The sequence below is a fragment of the Ostrea edulis genome, chromosome 5, assembly GCF_947568905.1.
Source record: "Ostrea edulis chromosome 5, xbOstEdul1.1, whole genome shotgun sequence".
NCBI lineage: Eukaryota > Metazoa > Mollusca > Bivalvia > Ostreida > Ostreidae > Ostrea > Ostrea edulis.
In genome coordinates, this window is record NC_079168.1 from 4,357,254 (window position 1) to 4,379,775 (window position 22,522).

Below are 22,522 nucleotides of genomic sequence, written 5' to 3' on the forward strand. Positions count from 1 at the left end.
AAGTTGATAATTATGGAGAGAAAAACTATTGTTAAAAACCGTCTTCTATGACCTTTAAGAGGTTAATTAAAGGTCCCAAGGAAAGTGATTATTCCAATAGGATGATTTGTTGTATAGGCATGTCTTAGTTTCATGTAATCATTCATATCTTCATTCCACATGATTTGTGTATAAGAATTTCTACATTCGATCAAGAAATACATACGTCAATATCGAATATGTACACGGGTGATACGGTTGATGGTTTTGTTCAGACTATGACACTTTCCTTTCTCTTGCTTCCACCTTAAATCTGATGTGCAAATCAATCAGATTGATTTTATACAATTTTACATGCAAGGGCAGTTCAGATGTTATATTTTCTATGGATTTGAAATTCTCTGAATTAGATCCTCGTGCAGGTAACAGTGAAGCTAAATGTTAATCCAAATCGTAATTATGTTTCAATGACAATATGTAGATTTTCAAACTTAGATTGAGATCTGCTTCCTGTTCCTTTTTTCACCTCCAAGGCACCACCAGCATAGGAATTAAATAGAAAAGATATACAGTATTTATAGCATTACATGTATCAAGATTGTGACATTTTGTATCGCGTCACCTCTTTTCAGTACTTTCAGTACTTTGATTTTTTTAAAGAGCATGTGTGCTTCCCCCGGGAATATTTAGTCTAACTGTCATTGGTTTTAAATTTAGTGAACAAATTACAATATCCGACTGGAGCACATGGCAGACTGAGCACTCGGAGCAGGCACCAGCAGCTGTCTTCCTAATTTGCGAAGCCGAATGCAAATCAATAAATGGATATTTCAACAGCAATAGAAGGATTTGGAAACATATGTTCAAGTTTGAATAATGAGTCGGCTTTTAAATTTCTCAAATGGGTTAAAGATAATGTGGATGGTGAGTTTCTTCGTTTGTTTGTTGTTGTTTTGTTTTGTTTTTAGCTCACCTGAGCTGAAAGTTCAAGTGAGCTTTTCTAATCACCTGTTGTCCGTCGTCTGTCCGCCTGTCTGTAAACTTTTTACATTTTTGACTTCTTCTCCAGAACGACTGGGCCAATTTCAACCGAACTTGGCCAAAAGCATCCGTGGGTGAAGGGCTTTCAAGTTTGTTCAAATGAAGGGTTATGTCCCCTTCAAAGGGGAAATAATCACAAAAATAGGGTGGGGTCATTTAAAAATCTTCTTCTCAAGAACAACCGGGCAAGAAGAGCTGAAATTTACATAAAAGCTTCTAGTCCGAAATATCTGACGTTTTCCTGGCTCTTTTTTATAGGATTTTGATATTTACCGTGCCAGGAAAACGTCATAACCGGCGCTAGTACGTAAACTGGAAATTTCGCCGCCTCCAACTGGAGGCGGCATTCTCAGGCCGATTTGAAATACTTACGAGCCGAATTCAATGTTAAACTCATAATTAATCAATTAAACGATGCTTCTTGTACTTACTAATATCGATTTAATGAGTTCATTCATCACATAGACAGTCTCCTGAAAATATTTTAACAAACTGTCGAGCTTTTTTTGAGTCATGTGACTCGTTTGCTCAAATGACGGCGAACAATCGGTTGACTACAATTGTGTGCTTCTGTTATCGAATTTTGGAGTGATATTTTCTTTTAATCGATAATAGTAAGTACAAGAAGCATCGTTTTATTGATTAATTATGAGTTTAGCATTGAATTCAACTTCAAAGTATTTAAAATTGACCCGAGAATGCCGCCTCCAGCTAGAGGCGGCGAATTTCCGGTTTACGTAATGGCGCCGGTTCTGACGTTTTCCTGGAACGGTATATAGATATCAAAATCATGAAAAAAGCCAGGAAAACATCAAGATATTTCGGACTAGAAAGCTTCCTGACATAGTGCAGATTCAACTTTGTTAAAATCATGGCCCCCGGGGGTTGGATGGGGCCACAATAGGGGATCAAAATTTTACATTCAAATAAATAGGAAAAATCTTTAAAAATCTTCTTCTCAATAACCACAGAGCCAGAGGAGCTGATTCAGAAATTTACATGAAAGCTTCCTGACATAGTGCAGATTCAAGTTTGTTAAAATCATGGCCCCCAGCATCGTCGGTTACCTGCGGCAGGTTTTGAAATTAACTTTTTCAAGCACTAGTCCGTACGGACTAGTCACTGTTGATGTTCACTAGTCCGCAATGCATTTCACTAGTCCGTCCAGTATATCATATTAAATGATCTTCATTTTATTCAATAGTATTTAATGAAACCAAACACATCACAGTTGCAAGCAATTCAGTTTCTGACACCTACAGAAGAAAAAGACCATAATACTTTATTTTGCATTCAAGATCTCCAGAAGCTTACAGTAACCCTCGAGCTAATTCTTTTATAAACGTCCATAAGTTCGTTCGATATCGACATTCGAGGACAGTTGTTTTCCTGCTCAGTTTTTAGAGTCACAGTAGTCGGAATTTTATCAATAAAGTCAATAAAATTTACTCGATTGACCGAGTCATGAGCTATAGTGTTACGAACTCCTGTGTTAGAGTCGCGAATGATGAGGACATGTGCGTACAAACGTGCTTGTTCTTGAATCACACTACTTGCAGTTCTTGTACCTCGAACCCGTTCTCATGATGCGTACTCGGAGTTCGGAATCGGCAAGATTTTGTGAAGAACAGCGGTCTTGAACTCACTCCATGTGTTTGAAAGATCAGGATGTCATAGTCACACAAACACTTAACCATGCAGGTAATCGACAACAAGTTCAAACATCTAAGAGACTCAGACAGATCTTGCTAAAATCTTAACCAATTCAAGATTGATTTCCGGATTTTCACTAGTCCATACGGACTAGTGCTATGGAGATTTTACTAGTCCGACACGTTTTTTACTAGTCTCGGACTTACGGACATGAGGTAATTTCGAACCCTGCGCGGGTGCATCTAATATGAGGGAGCGTGAGTGGACTCAAAACCAATGTTTGCGACGATGAGCCCACGGGGGTTGGATGGGGCCACAATAGGGGATCAAAGTTTTACATACAAATATATAGGAAAAATCTTTTAAAATCTACTTCTCAAGAATTACTAAGCCAGAAAAACCGAGATTTACCTGAAAGCTTCCTGACATAGTGCAGATTCAAGTTTGTAAAAATCATGGCCCCTGGGGATAGGCTGGGACCACAATAGGTGATCAAAGTTTTACATACAAATTATTGGGGAAATTATTTTAAATACTGGGCCAGGAAAGTGGAAATTTACATGAAAGCTTCCTGACATAGTACAGATTCAAGTTTGTTAAAATCATGGCCCCCGGGGTTGGATAGGGCCACAATAGGGGATCAAAGTTTTGCTTACAAATATACAGTGGAGCCTCGTTAATCCGGACGCTTTGGTTCTCAGCAAAATCGTCCGGAGAAATGAAGCGTCCAGATAATTGAATCGCATATTTTCTATCTTTACATAAGTAACCAATATATGCCTACTTTATTGATGCATAGTGAATTAAACACATTCTATAATTGGATTTGACCATTTGCATTAGTAAATAAATTATGATAAACATTTACATGTATTTCAAAGCACTAAAATTTAATGTACGTGTTCAGTGTATTTGCCTGTGCTTACATTGTGCATATATATGAGTCCTACAAATAAATATACAAAACTGTGTACCGTATGCACTAAAACAAATAATGAAGCACTTTATGAAACTATAAGTAAATAAATCATTAGTATCTAACATAATCATTTAAACTTCAAACATTTCATCACACTTTTACTTCTTAAAGAGGCCGGTAATTTCCATCTGTCATGATTCACGGGTTCGGCGGTCCGTTAAAACAATCTTAATCGTTCAAAGTTACGGGTACATACAAAATTTAATTGTCATTTTCCTTAAAATGGTAATTTTCTCACTTCTACCCATAGTTTAAAATTTCGAAAGCAATAAAGCTCTTATACAATATCGTAACAAGAATCAATCGTACACAGGTACATTCTACATACGTGCCATTCTAAACGTTAGAAACTTACTACATGTACATGTGCTTGAACATTCATGTATATTTCACGCCAATCAACAGTATAAAATCCAGAATCTAGAAGTATAATCTACACTGCTTAGATTTGCATAAGACGATAATCAATTTATGAATCAATACAACTGATATGTGTAGCTGTTAAAAACATTATCATTACGGCATGATGTTTAATTTATTAATTCTATTATGCTATTGATCAAGACTATAAAATAATATTCTACAGATTTATTTACAAAATTCAACACTACACACAATAAAACACTTATGTGCGAAAATTGGCAATACAATGTCTCGATCCAATTGACATATCATCGCACACCACCTAATTATAGGGAGGTGTTGACAGGGTACAGGTAATCGCTTCAATTAGACAGTTTGGCTTGTTTTCTTTATAATTTACGCCTTGCTAAAATTGTCCGACACAGACCTTCCCTCAACAAAATTACCGTCCGGATTAACGGTACAATTTTCAATGCATTATAACGTTTTGTAGTAAAAAATGACCGTCCGGATCCGGAACGCGAATTTCCGGATTAATGATGCAAAATAATGTATAAAAATTCCGTTCCCTAGAAAAATCGTCCAGAAGGTGAAGCGTCCGGATTAATGGCGTCCGGATTACCGAGGCTCCACTGTATAGGAAAAATCTTTTAAAATCTTCTTTTCAGGAACCACTGAGCCAGAAGATCTGAAATTTACATGAAAGCTTCCTGACATAGTGCAGATTCAAGTTTGTTCAAATCATGGCCCCCATGAGTAAGATGAGGTGACAATAGGGGATCAAAGTTTTACATACAAATATATGGGGAAAATCTGAAAATCTTCTTCTCAAGAACCACTGAACCAGAAAAGCTGAGATTTACATGAAAGGCTCCCGTCATAGTGCAGATTCAAGATTTTCAAACTCAATGACCTCCAGGGCTAGGATGGGGCCACAATAAGGGATCAAAGTTTTACATAACTAATAAATACCACTAGAAAAAAGTCTTTAAAGATTTTCTCCTTAAGAACCATTGGGCCAAAGAAGTTTCCATTTGCACGACAGCTTCCTGACACAGTGCAAATTCAAGTTGTAAAAATCATGGTCCCCTGGGTAAGACGAGGCCACAGTGGGGAATCAAAATTTTAAATACAATTATATAGGGAAAATCATTAAAAATCTTCTTCTGAAAAATTACTGGGTCAGAAAAATTTACATGAAAGCTTCCTGACATAGTGCAGATTCAATTTGTAAACATCATGGCCCCCGGGGGTAGGTTGAGGCCACAAAAGGGATCAAAGTATTACATGCGAATATATAGGGAAAATCTTTAAATATGAGCCAAGGTGAGCGATGTGGCCCATGGGCCTCTTGTTTTCCTTTTGAATCAACAAGTCAAGTTAATTATCTTTGTTTAAATTCTATAAAGGATGTGGTGACTATAAATGAATGAAAGGATGAAAGAACAAGAAATTCAGTTTAAAATGCACCATTTTGAATCAATCTTTTAAAAATTTTCCTGGGGTAGGTCCCGGACCCCCCCCCCCCCCTATGGGAGGGAATTAACCCCCACCCATGCACTCTCCCTTCAGGCTTCCGTCCTCAACAACCTCCCACACCTCTCCCCCCCCCCCCCCCCCCCCCAACAATAAAGTATATAGATCTGCCATTGCCCTATAGGAAGATCTTCTCACTAATAGTAAATACATGTATGATTATCCATCTTTAGCGGGTGTAGATATGGGTCATCAAATTTCGCAGATTTTTCGTAGTTATAAATGACGAAAAATGTAAAGCTCTAAATTCCAATTTGTTTTAGCATAATGTTTATCAAATATTGGGGTAAAACATATTAAATTTTGCAAACATGGAACATGCCCCATTGCAATAAAAATGGGATCAAAGGTGAAAAGGTAGAACAAACTCTCAATGGTGTAATAATTACATAATTAAGGGAAAACAGATATGTAGTATTAAATAATACCATATACTTGAAAATTACATGATATTGCAATAAAGCATTGAAATTGGTATATTCTGGTCTAATGTTTAAAAACTAAGTAATTCTATAATTAAACTGAAGCAAGATGTTATATTTGAGACACTATTTTAAAAATCTTGCTCTCTTTTTCACACAATACTTGCATCATTAATTTGCACAAAAATTTATTACAGATTAAATAGATTCATTTAAATCTTATTCTAAGAAAAGTTTGATACTGATAAATGACCATATTTGTGTGCAATCAAGAAAATTGTCCATGTAACACAAATTAATGGCAAATGTGTTTGATCACTTATAAGTAAAGTACACCACTAGACATTAAAAAAAACATAAACATAAAAATAACAATCGTGGACCTAAACACTTAAAAGCTAAAGTAAATTAATGCAACTTCTCTAAATAATTCCATACATTTCCTTTCAATGAAAAAAAATGAAAAAAGAATGGTTTTGCTTGCACATTTATGTACGTACAAATGATGAAGGTAGGCGATACACCACTTATATTGCCGTTACTCCACAGATTATAGTTTTTGTGTAAGTTATAAATGAAATGATGTCATGATAAAGGCAATCATGAAAAGTGTCAACATACATCAAATACAAATTTCAAACTTTATCTTAATTAGGTCACCTGAGTCATCCAGGTGACCTATTGCTATTGGTCTGTGTCTATCATCATTCCACTGTGCATTGACAATTGAACACTTTTAATTTCTTCTTTATATCTACATAATTTCCAATTCATTTCAAATTTGGCATGAAACATCCTTGGGACAAGGAGGACATAAATTGTAAATTTTAGGACTCCTTCACCCCTTGGGTCTCAGTTGAGGAGCAAAAACTGTCAAAAATTGACTAATTTTCAAAAATCTTCTCTACAACTGCAAATCCATAAGGAAAACTAAATGCAGCCATGTAGAGCAGGAGGTCCTCTACCAAAATTCATCTTTAAAACTTTGATCATTCAACAGAAACAGAAAAAAATCAAACCAATTAACTGGAAAACCCCTGATATTTACTTTTATTTCTATCTAACTCACTTGACACTCCTTGGGAAAAAGGCTAAGCGGCCAGTGCCTTGTACCTGTTACTTCAAACACACACAATCTCTATTTCATGATCATTAAGTGGCAAAGAGATATAGCTTTATCAGACACCAATGATGTATTGAGGTTAATTATGGCAATGTAGCCGGATTTCATTATGTTTATCAAATACAGATCGCAGCAACCTACAATTAAATGTAGATCTATAATAGGAACTATGTATGAACACTCCAAGCTTCTGTTTTGAAAATTATCTGTGGAATCAGTGTTACACCATTGACTTGTTTTAAATTGTACTCATCAAATCAAACTTACCAAAATTGAAAATGTCCCACCATCAGAAATCACACTGTGTCATTTGTTTGGTGACAGCTAGGAAGTGATGTGTGGCTTTGATGACTAGGGGTATTCACATATTGTTTTGATATTAATCTCCTAATGTATTTTTAGATTTTACATCTCAGAAATTTTTGTACATGAATAATTTACCTTCTAATGATATTTTGTCAAATGTTCAGAGTTAATGATAAAAAAAATTTAAATTTCAATAGACAGTACACCTTTACATGATGCAAGTTTGTTTTTTTTTAAGTGAAACTTGAAATCAGGTATGGTGTTGTACCTGAAAGATAAGAACAGAATTTACTGACAACACCAAAACGCCAATTTCTGTAGGTTGGGGTCAATTCTCTTCTTTAAATGTATGAAAAAAATAAAAAGGATATGCTTTAATTGTAATATGACACCTTTTTACACTAAGTCTTCATTCATGGATATTCAGTTTTTCCCATTTACAATGTACATAGCATATTAACAAGATTTTTTGGAGTGACTAAAAACTCTGCAAAATTTGATAATGACCCATATTTCTCACATTATCACCAGTGTGAGATCGACTTTACCGATGTGAGACAGCCATGTGAGATTTTTCTGTCTCACACTGCTGCGACGTCATTTGATTGTGACGTCATATATTTTCTATGATTTACGTTACACGGTGAAGATTTACATTACATGGTGAAGTAAAAATATTTTGCATTGTTATCTTTAAATTTTAATGTAGTATAGCTTTCTGGTGGACAACCTTGGGTTTTTTAGTTTACACTTATAGTGTAAACCATTTTCGGGTATGTTCTTTCTGCCTATCTAATTAGTTTTTGCATCGAAGTTCAAATGAGGATTTTGATAATCTAAAATTTTCTGAAAGCTGCTAATTTTATGCACTAAACTGTAGTTAAAATGTGAGAAAAATAATCCTTCATTATTTACTCGTGTGGGATAAGGAAATTCCACCTCTGGAACAAGATTCGCTGTCTAGGACTCGGCAAAGCCTCGTCCAAGACTGCGAATCTTGTCCCCTCGGTGGAATTTCCCTATCCCACACTCGTGCTAATGAAGGATTCTATTAATCCCATGCAACTGAGAAAACCATGAGTGGAGTACCTCAATCTATTCGTGTTTCACGTTAAAAAGAAGAAAAAGTGCTAATCAAGATGTCCGATACTACTGCAAATATATAATAGCCTACTCATGACCACATTGGATTTCAGCCTCCTCTCTCATACGCAGCAACATTGATATGAAAATTCTTGACTGTGTTACATGTATCAATTGAGTGAGTGTTGTACTTATTCAGCATTTCATGGAAGAGGGATAGTTGCATTTTAGCGAGAAGATCTCGCAAGCCAAGTGACGGATTCGCATACTCTCGATCATATCCCAACATGTTGAACAATTCATTTGGATGTGTACAGTGCAGATGAAATGTGCTGTTGTTAATTTTAACCTTTACTGTTTAACATCAATTTCACAGTTACCTGGTAAGCAGATGTGGTCTAATCAGTGTAGTATTTTTTTCCCTTGTGACAGATGCATGCATTAATGTTAAAGTTGTGAAAATAACTTGTCTGTCAAGTAAATCCAGGCACATTTGAGTTGAAACATGTTTTCCAGAATCAAAAAGGAAGGTTTGCAAAGGGAGGTGGAGCTAGGCCATGCATGTCCACTTCTCTAAACAGAATAATCATTATAGCCTAGAGCTAGGCCATGCCTGTCCACTTCTCTAAACAGAATAATCATTATAGCCTAGAGCTAGGCCATGCCTGTCCAATTCTCTAAACAGAATAATCATTATAGCCCAGAGGTAGACCATGCCTGTCCACTTTTCTAAACAGAATAATCATTATAGCCTAGATGTAGGTCATGCATGTCCACTTCTCTAAACAGAATAATCATTATAGCCCAGAGGTAGACCATGCCTGTCCACTTTTCTAAACAGAATAATCATTATAGCCTAGATGTAGGTCATGCATGTCCACTTCTCTAAACAGAATAACCAGTACAGCCCAGAGGTAGGTCATGCTTGTCCACTTCTCTAAACAGAATAATCATTATAGCCCAGAGGTAGACCATGCCTGTCCACTTCTCTAAACAGAATAACCAGTACAGCCTAGGTGATATTTGTCCAGTGATAGGGTGCTACATGTATATCAATTGACAGTTTTTTGTTATATAAATAATTTGAAGATCATGGATAAAGAAGTGGATTAAAAATATTTTTACACAGGATATACTAAGCATATAATTTATATAAAATCTGGTGCCCCAAATCAAGTTTGTCAACACGTTTTTCAACACCAGGAAACCATGTGCAGAGGTGAGAACACTAAGATTTCTAAGCAGTGTGTCAAAAGCATTCAACATTTCAACATATATGTTAATGATAAATCAATTTAGGGAGCAACGACAAAGACGAAAAAACAGCCTATGTTGTAAAAGCCTTTTTCACTGAAACCGTCAACTTTGGACCCTGCTGATAGTTGAGTCATGTGACATGTAACCTTGCTAATAACTTTTGAACAGTGCTAGAGCTTTGATATTTCACATGAGTATTTCTTGTGACAAGACCTTTCCGTGGGTACCAACATATTTCTACTCTGTGAGTTGGTATGAACTGTCAAAAAGGAAATATTTTAAGTTATTGGATTCAAATTTGTTATATTTGATATTTGGCACTTTTAGAATTTGTTTTGTGAAGAGATTACATGAATGGGCTATAAGTAACAATTGTATTAAAATACTCGTAATACACAAATAAGATATCCCAGAAAATCTTGCAACAGTTGCAGGACATTGCATGTTTAAAGTTTTTATGACCTCAGCTTTTCATTTGATTATGTCAGTTTAAGTTATTGGGATTAAATTAGGAACTTTCACTTTTTACAGATATATACTTAATTATTCCAGTCAATTGCTATAAATTTAATGTTTCCAAACTTAATCACAATGACTTGGAAATTTTTTAAACGGGCAAGATGTACAAATTTTGATTTCTGAATTCAAATGGTTAATTAAACCACACCCCCATTGACAGGCAACATCTGATTGATATATTGACACAGAAAAATTTATGGCCGTTGGCATAAAATTTTAAAAGTCTTAAAAATAAATGATATTGAACTTTGCAGATCTACAGTTTATATCTATGTATACACAACAAAAATTCATTTTCTGTGGGAGTGATTTCATGAGAACTGGCACAAAATTTTTTAGGCAGCTGCAAATCTTCAGCTGAACAGAGATGTTCAATGGATTTTCACAATACAAAGTTTCTCTTTTATGTTTATGTTACAGGAACAGATCACAAGTGTTAATGTGAATGGCCATGGTCTACTGCTACACTGCCTGAATTATTTGTATCTGAATGGTTTCCATTTTGTAGGTCTGATTGAGAAACAGACAAAAGCATCAGAAAGCAATAGTGATGTTGTCTTGGAGTCTATCAGAGAGGATGTCAGAACTCTTCTGCCCCTGGCTGGAGTGATGCCATCAGAGAATATCCAGGTTCCCACCATAGGCCCTGTGAGTTCATGACCCTCTGTTTCTTAAATGAATGTCTGCAGATATTGAGATAATTAGAAATCCTTTATTAGCATTAGTGTTGGATAGGGATATTCCACAGAGGGGACAAGATTTGCAGTTTAGGACGAGGCTTTGCCAATTAAGTCCTAGACAGTGAATCTTGTTCCAGAGGTGGAATTTCCTTATTATCCTACACGAGTAAATATAATGAAGGATTATTTTTCTCGCATTTTGTCCACAGTTTAGTTCATGAATTCAAGAGCTTGGAGAAAATTTAAAATTCTCATTTGAACTTCATTGCAAAACCTGATTAAGGTATTTGACTCTCAAGTTTTTGAGATTTTTCCTTGGCTACAAAGCTTATAATGTTTTCAAAAATATGGGTTTATACAATTATAGTATTTTTTTTAAAAGTCTAAATTAATTTACCCAAAATTTTGTATGAATTCAGTATATTGGTCAATAATTCAAAAATTGTATGTACATGTATAACCCCCCACTTTTTGAAGTTCCATTTTAAATATTAAGACAAGATTGTGTAATTTATGTGCAATTTTAGAAATGGACATTACTAACTCCCAATATATTCTTTTAAACTCCCAAATTCTACATCATGAAATTTTCTATATACATGTATCAAGGTGCAAAAAGGCCATTATTTATTTCCAGTGTACTAGTATTAAGCTTTAGGTCACCTGAGTAAATTCCGGTGACCTTTTGCAGTTGGTCAGCCTCCATTGCCGTCAGTCGACCATCATGCGTAAACTAGTCAGCATTTACAGCATTTTCAACTTCTTGATAACCACTGTTCCAATTCTTTTCAAATTTCGTATGAAGCATCTTTAGGACAAGGGGGACATAAAGTGTAATTTGCAGGACTTAGGGATGGGGCAAAAATCGACCAATTTTAAAAAATCTTCTTCTCTACAACTGCACATATATACATATTATATTATGTAAAACCTTTCATCAATATATGCACTTTTGAGGGCATTGACGTTTGGAGAACACATCTTGTTTTATACTGTCGCTGAATATTAGAATTGAGCTTAGATATTCAGAACAGGAATTTTTTTCTAGATTTTCAGCCCTTGGGACTATTGATACTTTTAACTAGTACTCAGGTGACTGATAAGGCCTGTGGGCTATTGATACTTTTAACTAGTACTCAGGTGACTGATAAGGCCTGTGGACTATTGATACTTTTAACTAGTACTCAGGTGACTGATAAGGCCTGTGGACTATTGATACTTTTAACTAGTACTCAGGTGACTGATAAGGCCTGTGGACTATTGATACTTTTAACTAGTACTCAGGTGACTGATAAGGCCTGTGGACTATTGATACTTTTAACTAGTACTCAGGTGACTGATAAGGCCTGTGGGCTTCTTGTTTATATCTGTATTGTTACAATACATCATATATATCTATTTTATGTTATGGTTGATTTGTGTTGTTTTGACACTAACAGGCAGATCAAGTTTACTAGTAAACAAATCTTGAGTAAATTTTAAGTGCAAAAGGGTCAAGCTTAAAACACTAGTACCAGCTTTATAACAAGCACTATGACCCCAGTTTTTCTTTTTAATTTCCTAATTCTCATTCAGAGTAGAAATAAAAAATACACTTCCCAAAAAATTGACAATGCTACAAAGCTAAGATGTGAACCTCTTTGATCAAAAGTCAAGGGTCAATTCATGCTGGACATAGGAAGATATTTTGACAGACACCAAACTTGGTACATCATAAGGAGTAGATGTTCCTTTAGTTATTAATTTTGGGTTCACATAGTCAAAGTCCATGCAGAGTCAAACTGGATATGGTAATCTATTGTCTCCCCTATATTTTGAGAATAATTTGCCTGATTTACACCAAACTTTGAATATTTGTACATCATAAGGATTAGGTGACCCCTATTGATTTTGAGGTCATATGGTCAAGGATCAATCCACTCTGGACTTAGGAAGATATTGTCCACTCAATATCATGAATTGTTTTGGCACCACTATCAATTACACAATACGTGTGTGTGTGTGTGTGTGGGGAGGGGGGGGGGGGGGCATACATGTTTATGAAACATTTCTTGTTTTAAAAGGATGTTTGTTTGAAGACATAAATTCTTTTCTAGTGATTATGCAAACTTAAACTTATTTTCCGGAAAAAAAGTTTATGGCAGCTTTTGTATTTTAGAATTCAGATTGTGACAGTCAGACAACAGAACACATCGATGCCTTCTGTTACGATGACGATGACATCGATAATTTATGTGATGCCGGTCAGATGAGCAGAAACTATTGCACAGACTGTGGATCAAGAAATGTTCAACCTCTAAGTAAAAGAAAAACCAAATTTTCTTTTTATGCATGTCCATGATGTCATAATGTGTATATGTGGAAGGGATTTATTTGAATATTGCAGAAATGAAATGCATTTATTCTCATGAGGTTAGGTTTTCATGGTTTGAGAAAAAATACCATGTTTATGAATTGTTATTTTGATAAGTTTTTAAAATTAAATAATAGATACATGGAAATATTATACATGGGTATGGCATTTCAATAATAGATACATGTAAATATTGTACATGGATATATTGACATTTCAATAATAGATACATGTAAATATTGTACATGGATATGGCATTTCAATATGGTTAATGCTACCATTCAAGTGGATGTCTTAGTTTTATTTAGAACGAATTTAAAGGTTATATGTATCACAATATACTGTAAAAATACTGAAGTACATACATGTATATTGCAGTACACTTTTTAACAGCAATAATTGACTCAGAAAATGAGTGATATCTCACTGTGTTTGATTAAGAAATAAATTTTATTTTTGAAAATTCATTAACTCAGGTCTTTTCAAAACTTAAATTTATTTCTTATAATTTACATTTTTCTTTCATTTCTGTTGGAAGTTCCAAGCCGTTAGAATAGACGGACTATATTTATCACGATTCATGCTGTTAGAATAGACGGACTATATTTATCACGATTCATGCTGTTAGAATAGACGGACTATATTTATCACGATTCATGCTGTTAGAATAGACGGACTATATTTATCACGATTCATGCTGTTAGAATAGACGGACTATATTTATCACGATTCATGCTGTTAGAATAGACGGACTATATTTATCGCGATTCATGCTGTTAGAATAGACGGACTATATTTATCGCGATTCATGCTGTTAGAATAGACGGACTATATTTATCGCGATTCATGCTGTTAGAATAGACGGACTATATTTATCGCGATTCATGCTGTTAGAATAGACGGACTATATTTATCATGATTCATGCCGTTAGAATAGACGGACTATATTTATCATGATTCATGCTGTTAGAATAGACGGACTATATTTATCGCGATTCATGCATTTACATGCAGGAAATAGCTATCCGTAAAATTGGTAAAGATATTTAAGGAAAAAACATTGGAAATGTAAATATATTAATTTTATGAATCAATTGAAAAATAATATGACAGATTTAGAAAGTGTAGAGGTTTCACTACTCTTTCAGCATTTATTACCCACTCTGCATCAGTAAAACAGATTAAGTACGTGTTCCGTCACCTGCTGGGCGACCTGAGGGGGAAGACTCTGATGGACGTGGGGTCCAGAACAGGGGCCGTTCTGTACGGGGTAGGTCAGTTACTAAGTATACATTCTGTACAGCCAAGGTGATTTACTATACATGTATATCCATTTGAAATTTTCTCACATACTAATGTATTTTGGAGATTGATGTCATCTATAGGAATGCCTGCAGGGTTGAAAATTCAATGTAATTGTGTGCCAGTGACGTGACTACCAAGTCATTGTATGAAATTTTGTTCCGGCCCACCTGAGAAATAGATTGTCTCAGGCAGACGGACAGGTTTTCATTTTCTATTATCTATAGGAATGCTACTTACAAATGCCTTATGCTACTCAAATGAGTACTCGGCTGAGAATAGTGAAGACAGTAAATTAAGTACTGTTAGAATGGTACAGTGATACGAGAATACAGGGATATGTGTACTATTAGTAGAGTGTTAGTACATGTACAGTATTATGCATGTCTCTGCTTAGATGAAATTGCATGCAAATGTGTTTTGACCAAGTAAAACTAAAGCAAAGTAAAGCTCTGATAATGCAAGACTAAATCTTATCTTATTTCATAAAACGAATCATTTCAAAACCAGTTTAAAATATTTAGTCTGTAATAGTAATGGTTATTTGTAATACATGCTATCTAAATATCAAAATCAAGCGCTCTACTGACTCTGCTTACAGGCCTATCTGATGAGCGAGGCAAGCTGTATAGTGGGAGTAGAAATTGACCCGACCTTTTGTCAAGTCCAAAATCAAATCATTTCCAAGTATCAGCTTCAGGACAGAGTGCAGGTATAATGTCTCGGCTAATTAAAGTCTGATAATCCTGATACGAGGACTAGTAACTCCAGGACGATGTCTCGGCTAATTAAAGTCTGATGATCCTGATACGGGGACTAGTAACTTAGTGTAGTGTTTTGTATATACATGTACAACTATTATAGATATGATCTCAGGCTCTTGTGAATTAAAATGAAACTGATGTTACTTCATTCCTCTCGTTACATTACAACATTCTCTATTATTTTCATTCGTTGCTCGCGTTACAATAATCTCTATTATTTTCATTCGTTGCTTGCGTTACAACAATCTCTATTATTTTTAAGGTGTATCAACAAGACATACAGAACTGTTGTAACTTAATTCAACAAGGTGAGTATCAAAGAAAGATACAAAGTCAACCATTGGAAATAATGTACATATAATATCCCACTGGAGCTGAATGTCTGATAACATTTTCTCCGGCGTCTGGCCTTCCATAAACTTTAAATATTTTTTACTTCTCCAGAATCAGAGGGCTAATTCCAGCAAAACTTGCCTTAAGGGATGCTTGGGTAAAGAGGATTCAAAATTATTTAAATGAAGTGCCACACTTTTTTTTAAGCAAAGATAGACTTTACATGTAATTAAGAATTACAGTATAAACATTGTGGCATCTTTTAAAATTCTTCCTTCTCAAGATCCACTGGGCAAATTTCGATCAAAGTTGACACAAATTATTCTTGGGTAAAGGGTATTCAAGTTTGTTCAAATGAAGGGCCATGCTCCCTCCAAATGTAAAAGTTATACGATACCAATTTTGATGCACCAGGTGTGCATTTCGACAAATTATGTCTCTTCAGTGATGCTCAAGCCAAAATATTAGAAATCCGATATAACAATAAACTTGTAAGAACTAAAAGGAAAACCAGAGTGCCAAAGACTGGAGTCAAATTCGTCTAAGGATCAGAGCTATTCATGAGGGAGATATTCCTTAATTTTGGAAAGGCAAAAATATAATGGAGTCATTTAAAAATTTTCTTTTTAAAAACCACTGGGCCAGAAGAGTTGAAAATTTATAGGAAAGCTTCCTTTCATAGTATAGATTTAAGTTTGTTCAAATAATGTCCTCCGGAGGAAGGGTGGGGCCACTGAGGGATCAATGCTTTACATAGGATAGGAACATGCAGTCTTTAAAAATCTTCTTCTCACTAACAACAGAGCCATGCTTAGTCATATTGATATACAAGCATCTTCAGGTAGTGCAAATTCAAGTTTGTTCAATTCATGGCTAGGTACATGTACCAGGGGTCACGATAGGGGATCAAAGTTTTTATATTGGAATATACAGGAAATTAGTTAAAGCAAATTCTTTTCAAGATGAACAGGGCCACATTAGATCATATCAAAATGCTTTTGAATGGTGAGTGATAGCCTATGGGCTTTTGTATTTCATATGTGCATTCCTTATGACAAGACCTTTCTTTTAGTACCAATGTTTTTAGCTCACCTGAACTGAAAGCTCAAGTGAGCTATTCTGATCGCCTGTTGTCTGTCTGTCCGTCTGTGTAAACTTTTTACATTTTCGACTTCTTCTCCAGAACCACTGGGCCAATTTCAACCAAACTTGGCCAAAAGCATCCTTGGGTGAAGGGCTTTCAGGTTTGTTCAAATGAAGGGCCATATCCCTTTCAAAGGGGAGATAATCACAAAAATGCAAAAATAGGGTGGGGTCATTTGAAAATCTTCTTCTCAAGAACCACTGGGCCAGAAGAGCTGAAGTTTACATGAAAGTTTCCTGGCATAGTGCAGATTCAAGTTTGTTAAAATCATGGCCCCCGGGGGTTGGATGGGGCCACAATAGGGGATCAAAGTTTTACATACAAATATATAGGGAAAATCTTTAAAAATCTTCTTCTCAAGAACCACTGAGCCAGAAAAGCTGATATTTACATGAAAGCATTCTGACATAGTGCAGATTCAAGTTTGTTCAAATCATGACCCCTGGGGGTAGGATGGGGCCACAAGGGGGGGGGGATAAAATTTTTACATACAAATGTATAGGAAAAATCTTTAAAAATCTTCTTCTCAAGAACCATTGGGCCAAAGAAGTTGACATTTACATGAAAGCTTTCTGACATAGTGTAGATTCAAGTTTGCAAAAATTATTGTCTCCAGGGGTAGGTTGGGGCCATTATAGGGACTATGGTTTTACATGCAAATATATATGGAAAGTCTTCTGATATGGGGCCAAGGTGAGCGATGTGGCCCATGGGCCGCATGTTAACCTTGTAACCTTGACCTTGGGGTTTGACCTACTTTTAAGAAAACCTAACCTTCAATGTAGATAATATCTCCTGAACTATTTAAGGTAGGGCTTTCTTATTTTGTATTAGATTTCTTATTTTTCATTTGTTGCCATAATGTGTGACCTTGACCTTGGAGTTTGACTCAAATTTCAAAACTTTAACTGAACTTTGAGCTTCTTTATATTTATGCATTTTTAGCTCTTCTGAGCCAAAGGCTCAAAGAGCTAATGCTATGGCCATTTGTGCGGTGTGCGTAAACTTTTTAGAAAAAGGGCTATAACTCAAGAACCCCTTGGCCAATTTTTTTCAAATTTGTTACAGAGTATCATTGGCCCAAGGGCTTTCATACATACTAAAGAGAGGGATGTGACCCTTTAACAAGGGGAGATAATCAGGAAAATACAAACAAAAGTAGTGGTTGCTAAAAAATCTTCTTCTCAAGAACCACAGGGCAGATTATCACCAAACTTACACATAAGGATGAGGATATGTTGTAGATTAAAAATTGTTCAAGGCATTACCCTGGGGCAAAGGGCGTGGTCTCAAGGTCACTTCAAAGTTGACCTAAATTTAAATTTTTTTTAAATTCCTTAAATCTTAGATATTTTAGTCATTATAAGGACTAGGATCATCAAATTTTGACAGTTGATGCATCTTAGGACCTTGTGTCAAGTTGTCTCAAAAGTAGGTCGCGGTGACCTACTTTTTGAATTTTGCAGGTATTTATTTTAAAATTAATTTTGATGCATATCTTGGACACTTTGAAGGCTATGATCATCAAAACTTGTCAGTTGGTGGATCATGGGACCTTGAAATGCGTCAACTGAAAAATAGGTCACCGTGACCTACTTTCTGAATTTTATGGCTTATCATTTATAGATATATTTTAAGTTGTTATTTCAAATACCGAGAGGTTTAGAATCATCAAATCTTGTAAGTTGATGCATCTTGAGGCCTTGAAACATATATATAAAAAAGTAGGTCACAGTGACCTACTTTTTGAATTTTGCAGATATTCAAATTTCACATTTTCAATTTTAGATGCATATTTTGGGCACTGTAAAACCTATACCGAGAGGTTTAGAATCATCAAATCTTGTAAGTTGATGCATCTTGAGGCTTTGAAACATATTTATAAAAAAGTAGGTCACAGTGACCTACTTTTTGAATTTTGCAGATATTCAAATTTCACATTTTCAATTTTAGATGCATATTTTGGGCACTGTAAAACCTAGGATCATCAAACTTTGTCAGTTGATGCGTCTTCAGTCTTCGGTTTGTGTCGACCAAAAAGTAGGTCATCGTGACCTACTTTTGGTATTTGACAGCTAAATTACTATATTTCAGACACTATTTGACCTACAATCATCAAACTTTGTCAGTTGATGCATCTTGAGTCTTCGGAGTGTATCGACCAAAAAGTAGGTCACTGTGACCTACTTTTGGCATTTGACAGTTATATTTATATATTTCAGTCACTAATTGCCCTACAATCATCAAACTTTGACAGTTGATGCATCTTGAGTAACGGAGTGTGTCGACCAAAAGTAGGTCACCTTGACCTACTTTTGGAATTTGATGGCTATATTTATATATTTCAGATACTAGTTGACCTACAGTCATCAAACTTTGTCAGTTGATGGGTCTTGCATGTTCGAAGGGTTTCGACCAAAACGTAGGTCAACTTAACCTACTTTTGGAATTGGACACCTATATTTATATATTTCAGATACTATTTGACCTACAGTCATCAAACTTTGTCAGTTGATGCGTCTTGCATGTTCAAAGGGTGTTGACCAAAAAGTAGGTCACCTTGACCTACTTTTGGAATTGGACGGCTATATTTATATAATTCAGATACTATTTGACCTACAGTCATCAAACTTTGTCAGTTGTTGGGTCTTGCATGTTTGAAGGGTGTTGACGAAAAAGTAGGTCACCTTGACCTACTTTTGGAATTTGACGGCTATATTTATATATTTCAGATACTATTTGACCTACAGTCATCAAACTTTGTCAGTTGATGGGTCTTGCATGTTCGGAGTTCGCTGACCAAAAAGTAGGTCACCATGACCTACGATTGGAATTTGACAGCTATATTTCAATATTCAGTTACTAATTGGCTTAAAATCATCAAACTTTGTCAGTTGATATTTCTTGGGTTCTCAAAATGTGTAAACCAAAAAGTAGGTCACATTGACCTACTTTTTTTGAATTCTTAGGATTTAACTAAAGATTTAGAATACTAAGAGGCTAAGAATAGAAATGGTGGGGTTGTACAATTTATCAGAAGAGCGATTCTAGGCCCTTGGGCCTCTTGTCTTGTGATAAGACCTTTCTTTTGATACCAAAGTTCTTGACCATGTAACTCGACCTTGGATTTTTACTTACTTTAAAAAAAAGTTAACCTGGCAATATCTCCTGCACTGTTTCAGGTAGGATTTGCATGTTTAGGTCACCAAGGTAAAGACAGGTGACCTATTGCTATTGATCAGCATACGTTGTCATCAGTCATCCATTGTGCGTTAACAATTGAACAGTTTTAACTTCTTTATGATAACTACCCTTCCAATTCTTTTCAATTTTGATATGATGTATATTTGGGACAATCTTATTAAGGGCGACATAAATTGTAAATTTCAGAACTCCTTCACCTCTGGGGCCTTAAGGGCAGAGTAAAAACTGCCAAACATTGACCAATTTTCAAGCATTTTCTTCTCTACAACTGCATATCTGTAAGAAAAACTAAATGCATTCTAATATATAAAATTTCACTATCACTGGGGTAGAGGTTCTGACTCCAGGGTGGGGACAAATGATGCTCTATAAAAACTAAATGCATATTAAGAAAAAGCAGATAGGGGTACCAGAATTTTGCAACTCCAGGGCTTTGACTCTAGGACAAGTCCAAAATACATGTAGTCATAGTGTTAATATATATGTACAGATGTATCATATATTGTGCAAAGGTTTTCATCAATATGAGCACTTTTGGGGGCATTTGTGATTTAAGATGATGTATAAGTGAATGGTTTGTTCTTTTTTATTATTTCAAAGCTGATGTCATGGTCCTGAACAATGTCTTTGAATTTTTCATTCCCCAGGACACGCAGAAAAGGTAATATTTTATGACTGAAACTGACTGAAATCTCTGTCTCTTTCTCTATTGTTTTCACTGCTGATGTATGTGTAGTGAGTACTAAACATATTTGATATTTAATCGATTGAACTTAAGGTCAAGTTTCTATGTTGACTCATTGTCATACTAAGAAGGGTAAGGTTGTATGAGAATTAACTGAAAGCAGGATGTGCATCGCTTTAATGAAAATTAATGTATTTTTATGAAATTGTCTCTGTGGTGGGAGGGGAAAATGGCACCTGATGAAAACTTCAATGTATGACTAAATCAAAATATGTGTAATTAAAAGTACTGTGTACTTAGCTAGTGGAAAAAAGAAACAGTAAATGTGAAGAATGTGAAAATTTATTGTAGTGAACATCATTTTTAAGTTTTGTTAAAAATGGCATTGTAACTACATTTCATAACCCATTTATTTAATGTGTCATCATTTATTTAATGTCTCATCACGAAGTAAAATACTGCCCTATTCTCTTCAAACATATCATCATCATTAGTTGATTGCATTGGGATAGTAATTTGATATTATGCTAATATTTGTATGCATTTTCCCCCCATTAAGTATAAACATATTGGAATATATACATACTTTATGCTTTTAATAGTTCAAAATGTGGACTTATGGATTGTGACTTTCTGTTTTCAGTATATGGAATTTTTTGTACCAGAATGTGAGGAATAAAGGAAGCTATATTGTGACAGTGCCCAGTATTAGAGAGTCCTTACAGCTGATACAGGTAATGACTAATACAGGTAGATATACTGTGTCAGTACTCACTATAACACGGTCTTTACAGGTAATGACTAATACAGGTAGACATACCGTGTCAGTACTCACTATAACACGGTCTTTACAGGTAATGACTAATACAGGTAGACATACTGTGTCAGTACTCACTATAACACGGTCTTTACAGGTAATGACTAATACAGGTAGACATACCGTGTCAGTACTCACTATAACACGGTCTTTACAGGTAATGACTAATACAGGTAGACATACCGTGTCAGTACTCACTATAACACGGTCTTTACAGGTAATGACTAATACAGGTAGACATACCGTGTCAGTACTCACTATAACACGGTCTTTACAGGTAATGACTAATACAGGTAGACATACCGTGTCAGTACTCACTATAACACGGTCTTTACAGGTAATGACTAATACAGGTAGATATACCGTGTCAGTACTCACTATAACACGGTCTTTACAGGTAATGACTAATACAGGTAGATATACCGTGTCAGTACTCACTATAACACGGTCTTTACAGGTAATGACTAATACAGGTAGATATATTGTGTCAGTACTCACTATAACACGGTCTTTACAGGTAATGACTAATACAGGTAGATATATTGTGTCAGTACTCACTATAACACGGTCTTTACAGGTAATGACTAATACAGGTAGACATACTGTGTCAGTACTCACTATAACACGGTCTTTACAGGTAATGACTAATACAGGTAGACATACTGTGTCAGTACTCACTATAACACGGTCTTTACAGGTAATGACTAATACAGGTAGACATACTGTGTCAGTACTCACTATAACACGGTCTTTACAGGTAATGACTAATACAGGTAGACATACTGTGTCAGTACTCACTATAACACGGTCTTTACAGGTAATGACTAATACAGGTAGACATTCTGTGTCAGTACTCACTATAACACGGTCTTTACAGGTAATGACTAATACAGGTAGACATACTGTGTCAGTACTCACTATAACACGGTCTTTACAGGTAATGACTAATACAGGTAGACATTCTGTGTCAGTACTCACT

At 35.3% G+C, this 22,522-nt stretch overlaps 1 protein-coding gene across 2 annotated transcripts in view; it reads left to right on the top strand.

Annotated features, from left to right (window-relative positions):
• The first annotated feature begins 684 nt into the window (after positions 1 to 684).
• The window catches only part of LOC125649051 (uncharacterized), a 23,657-nt gene continuing 1,819 nt past the window's right edge, over positions 685 to 22,522 (top strand). Inside the window, exons 1-8 of one of the 2 annotated variants that reach the window (XM_056167066.1) lie at positions 685 to 903; positions 10,770 to 10,909; positions 13,100 to 13,241; positions 14,443 to 14,564; positions 15,198 to 15,308; positions 15,623 to 15,668; positions 20,642 to 20,702; positions 21,370 to 21,460. In XM_056167066.1, coding sequence (XP_056023041.1) covers positions 801 to 903; positions 10,770 to 10,909; positions 13,100 to 13,241; positions 14,443 to 14,564; positions 15,198 to 15,308; positions 15,623 to 15,668; positions 20,642 to 20,702; positions 21,370 to 21,460 — 816 coding nt within the window. In that variant the 5' untranslated portion in view covers positions 685 to 800. Of the gene's footprint in view, positions 904 to 10,769; positions 10,910 to 13,099; positions 13,242 to 14,442; positions 14,565 to 15,197; positions 15,309 to 15,622; positions 15,669 to 20,641; positions 20,703 to 21,369; positions 21,477 to 22,522 lie in introns of both variants that reach the window. The other variant, XM_056167067.1, reaches the window with a different exon arrangement.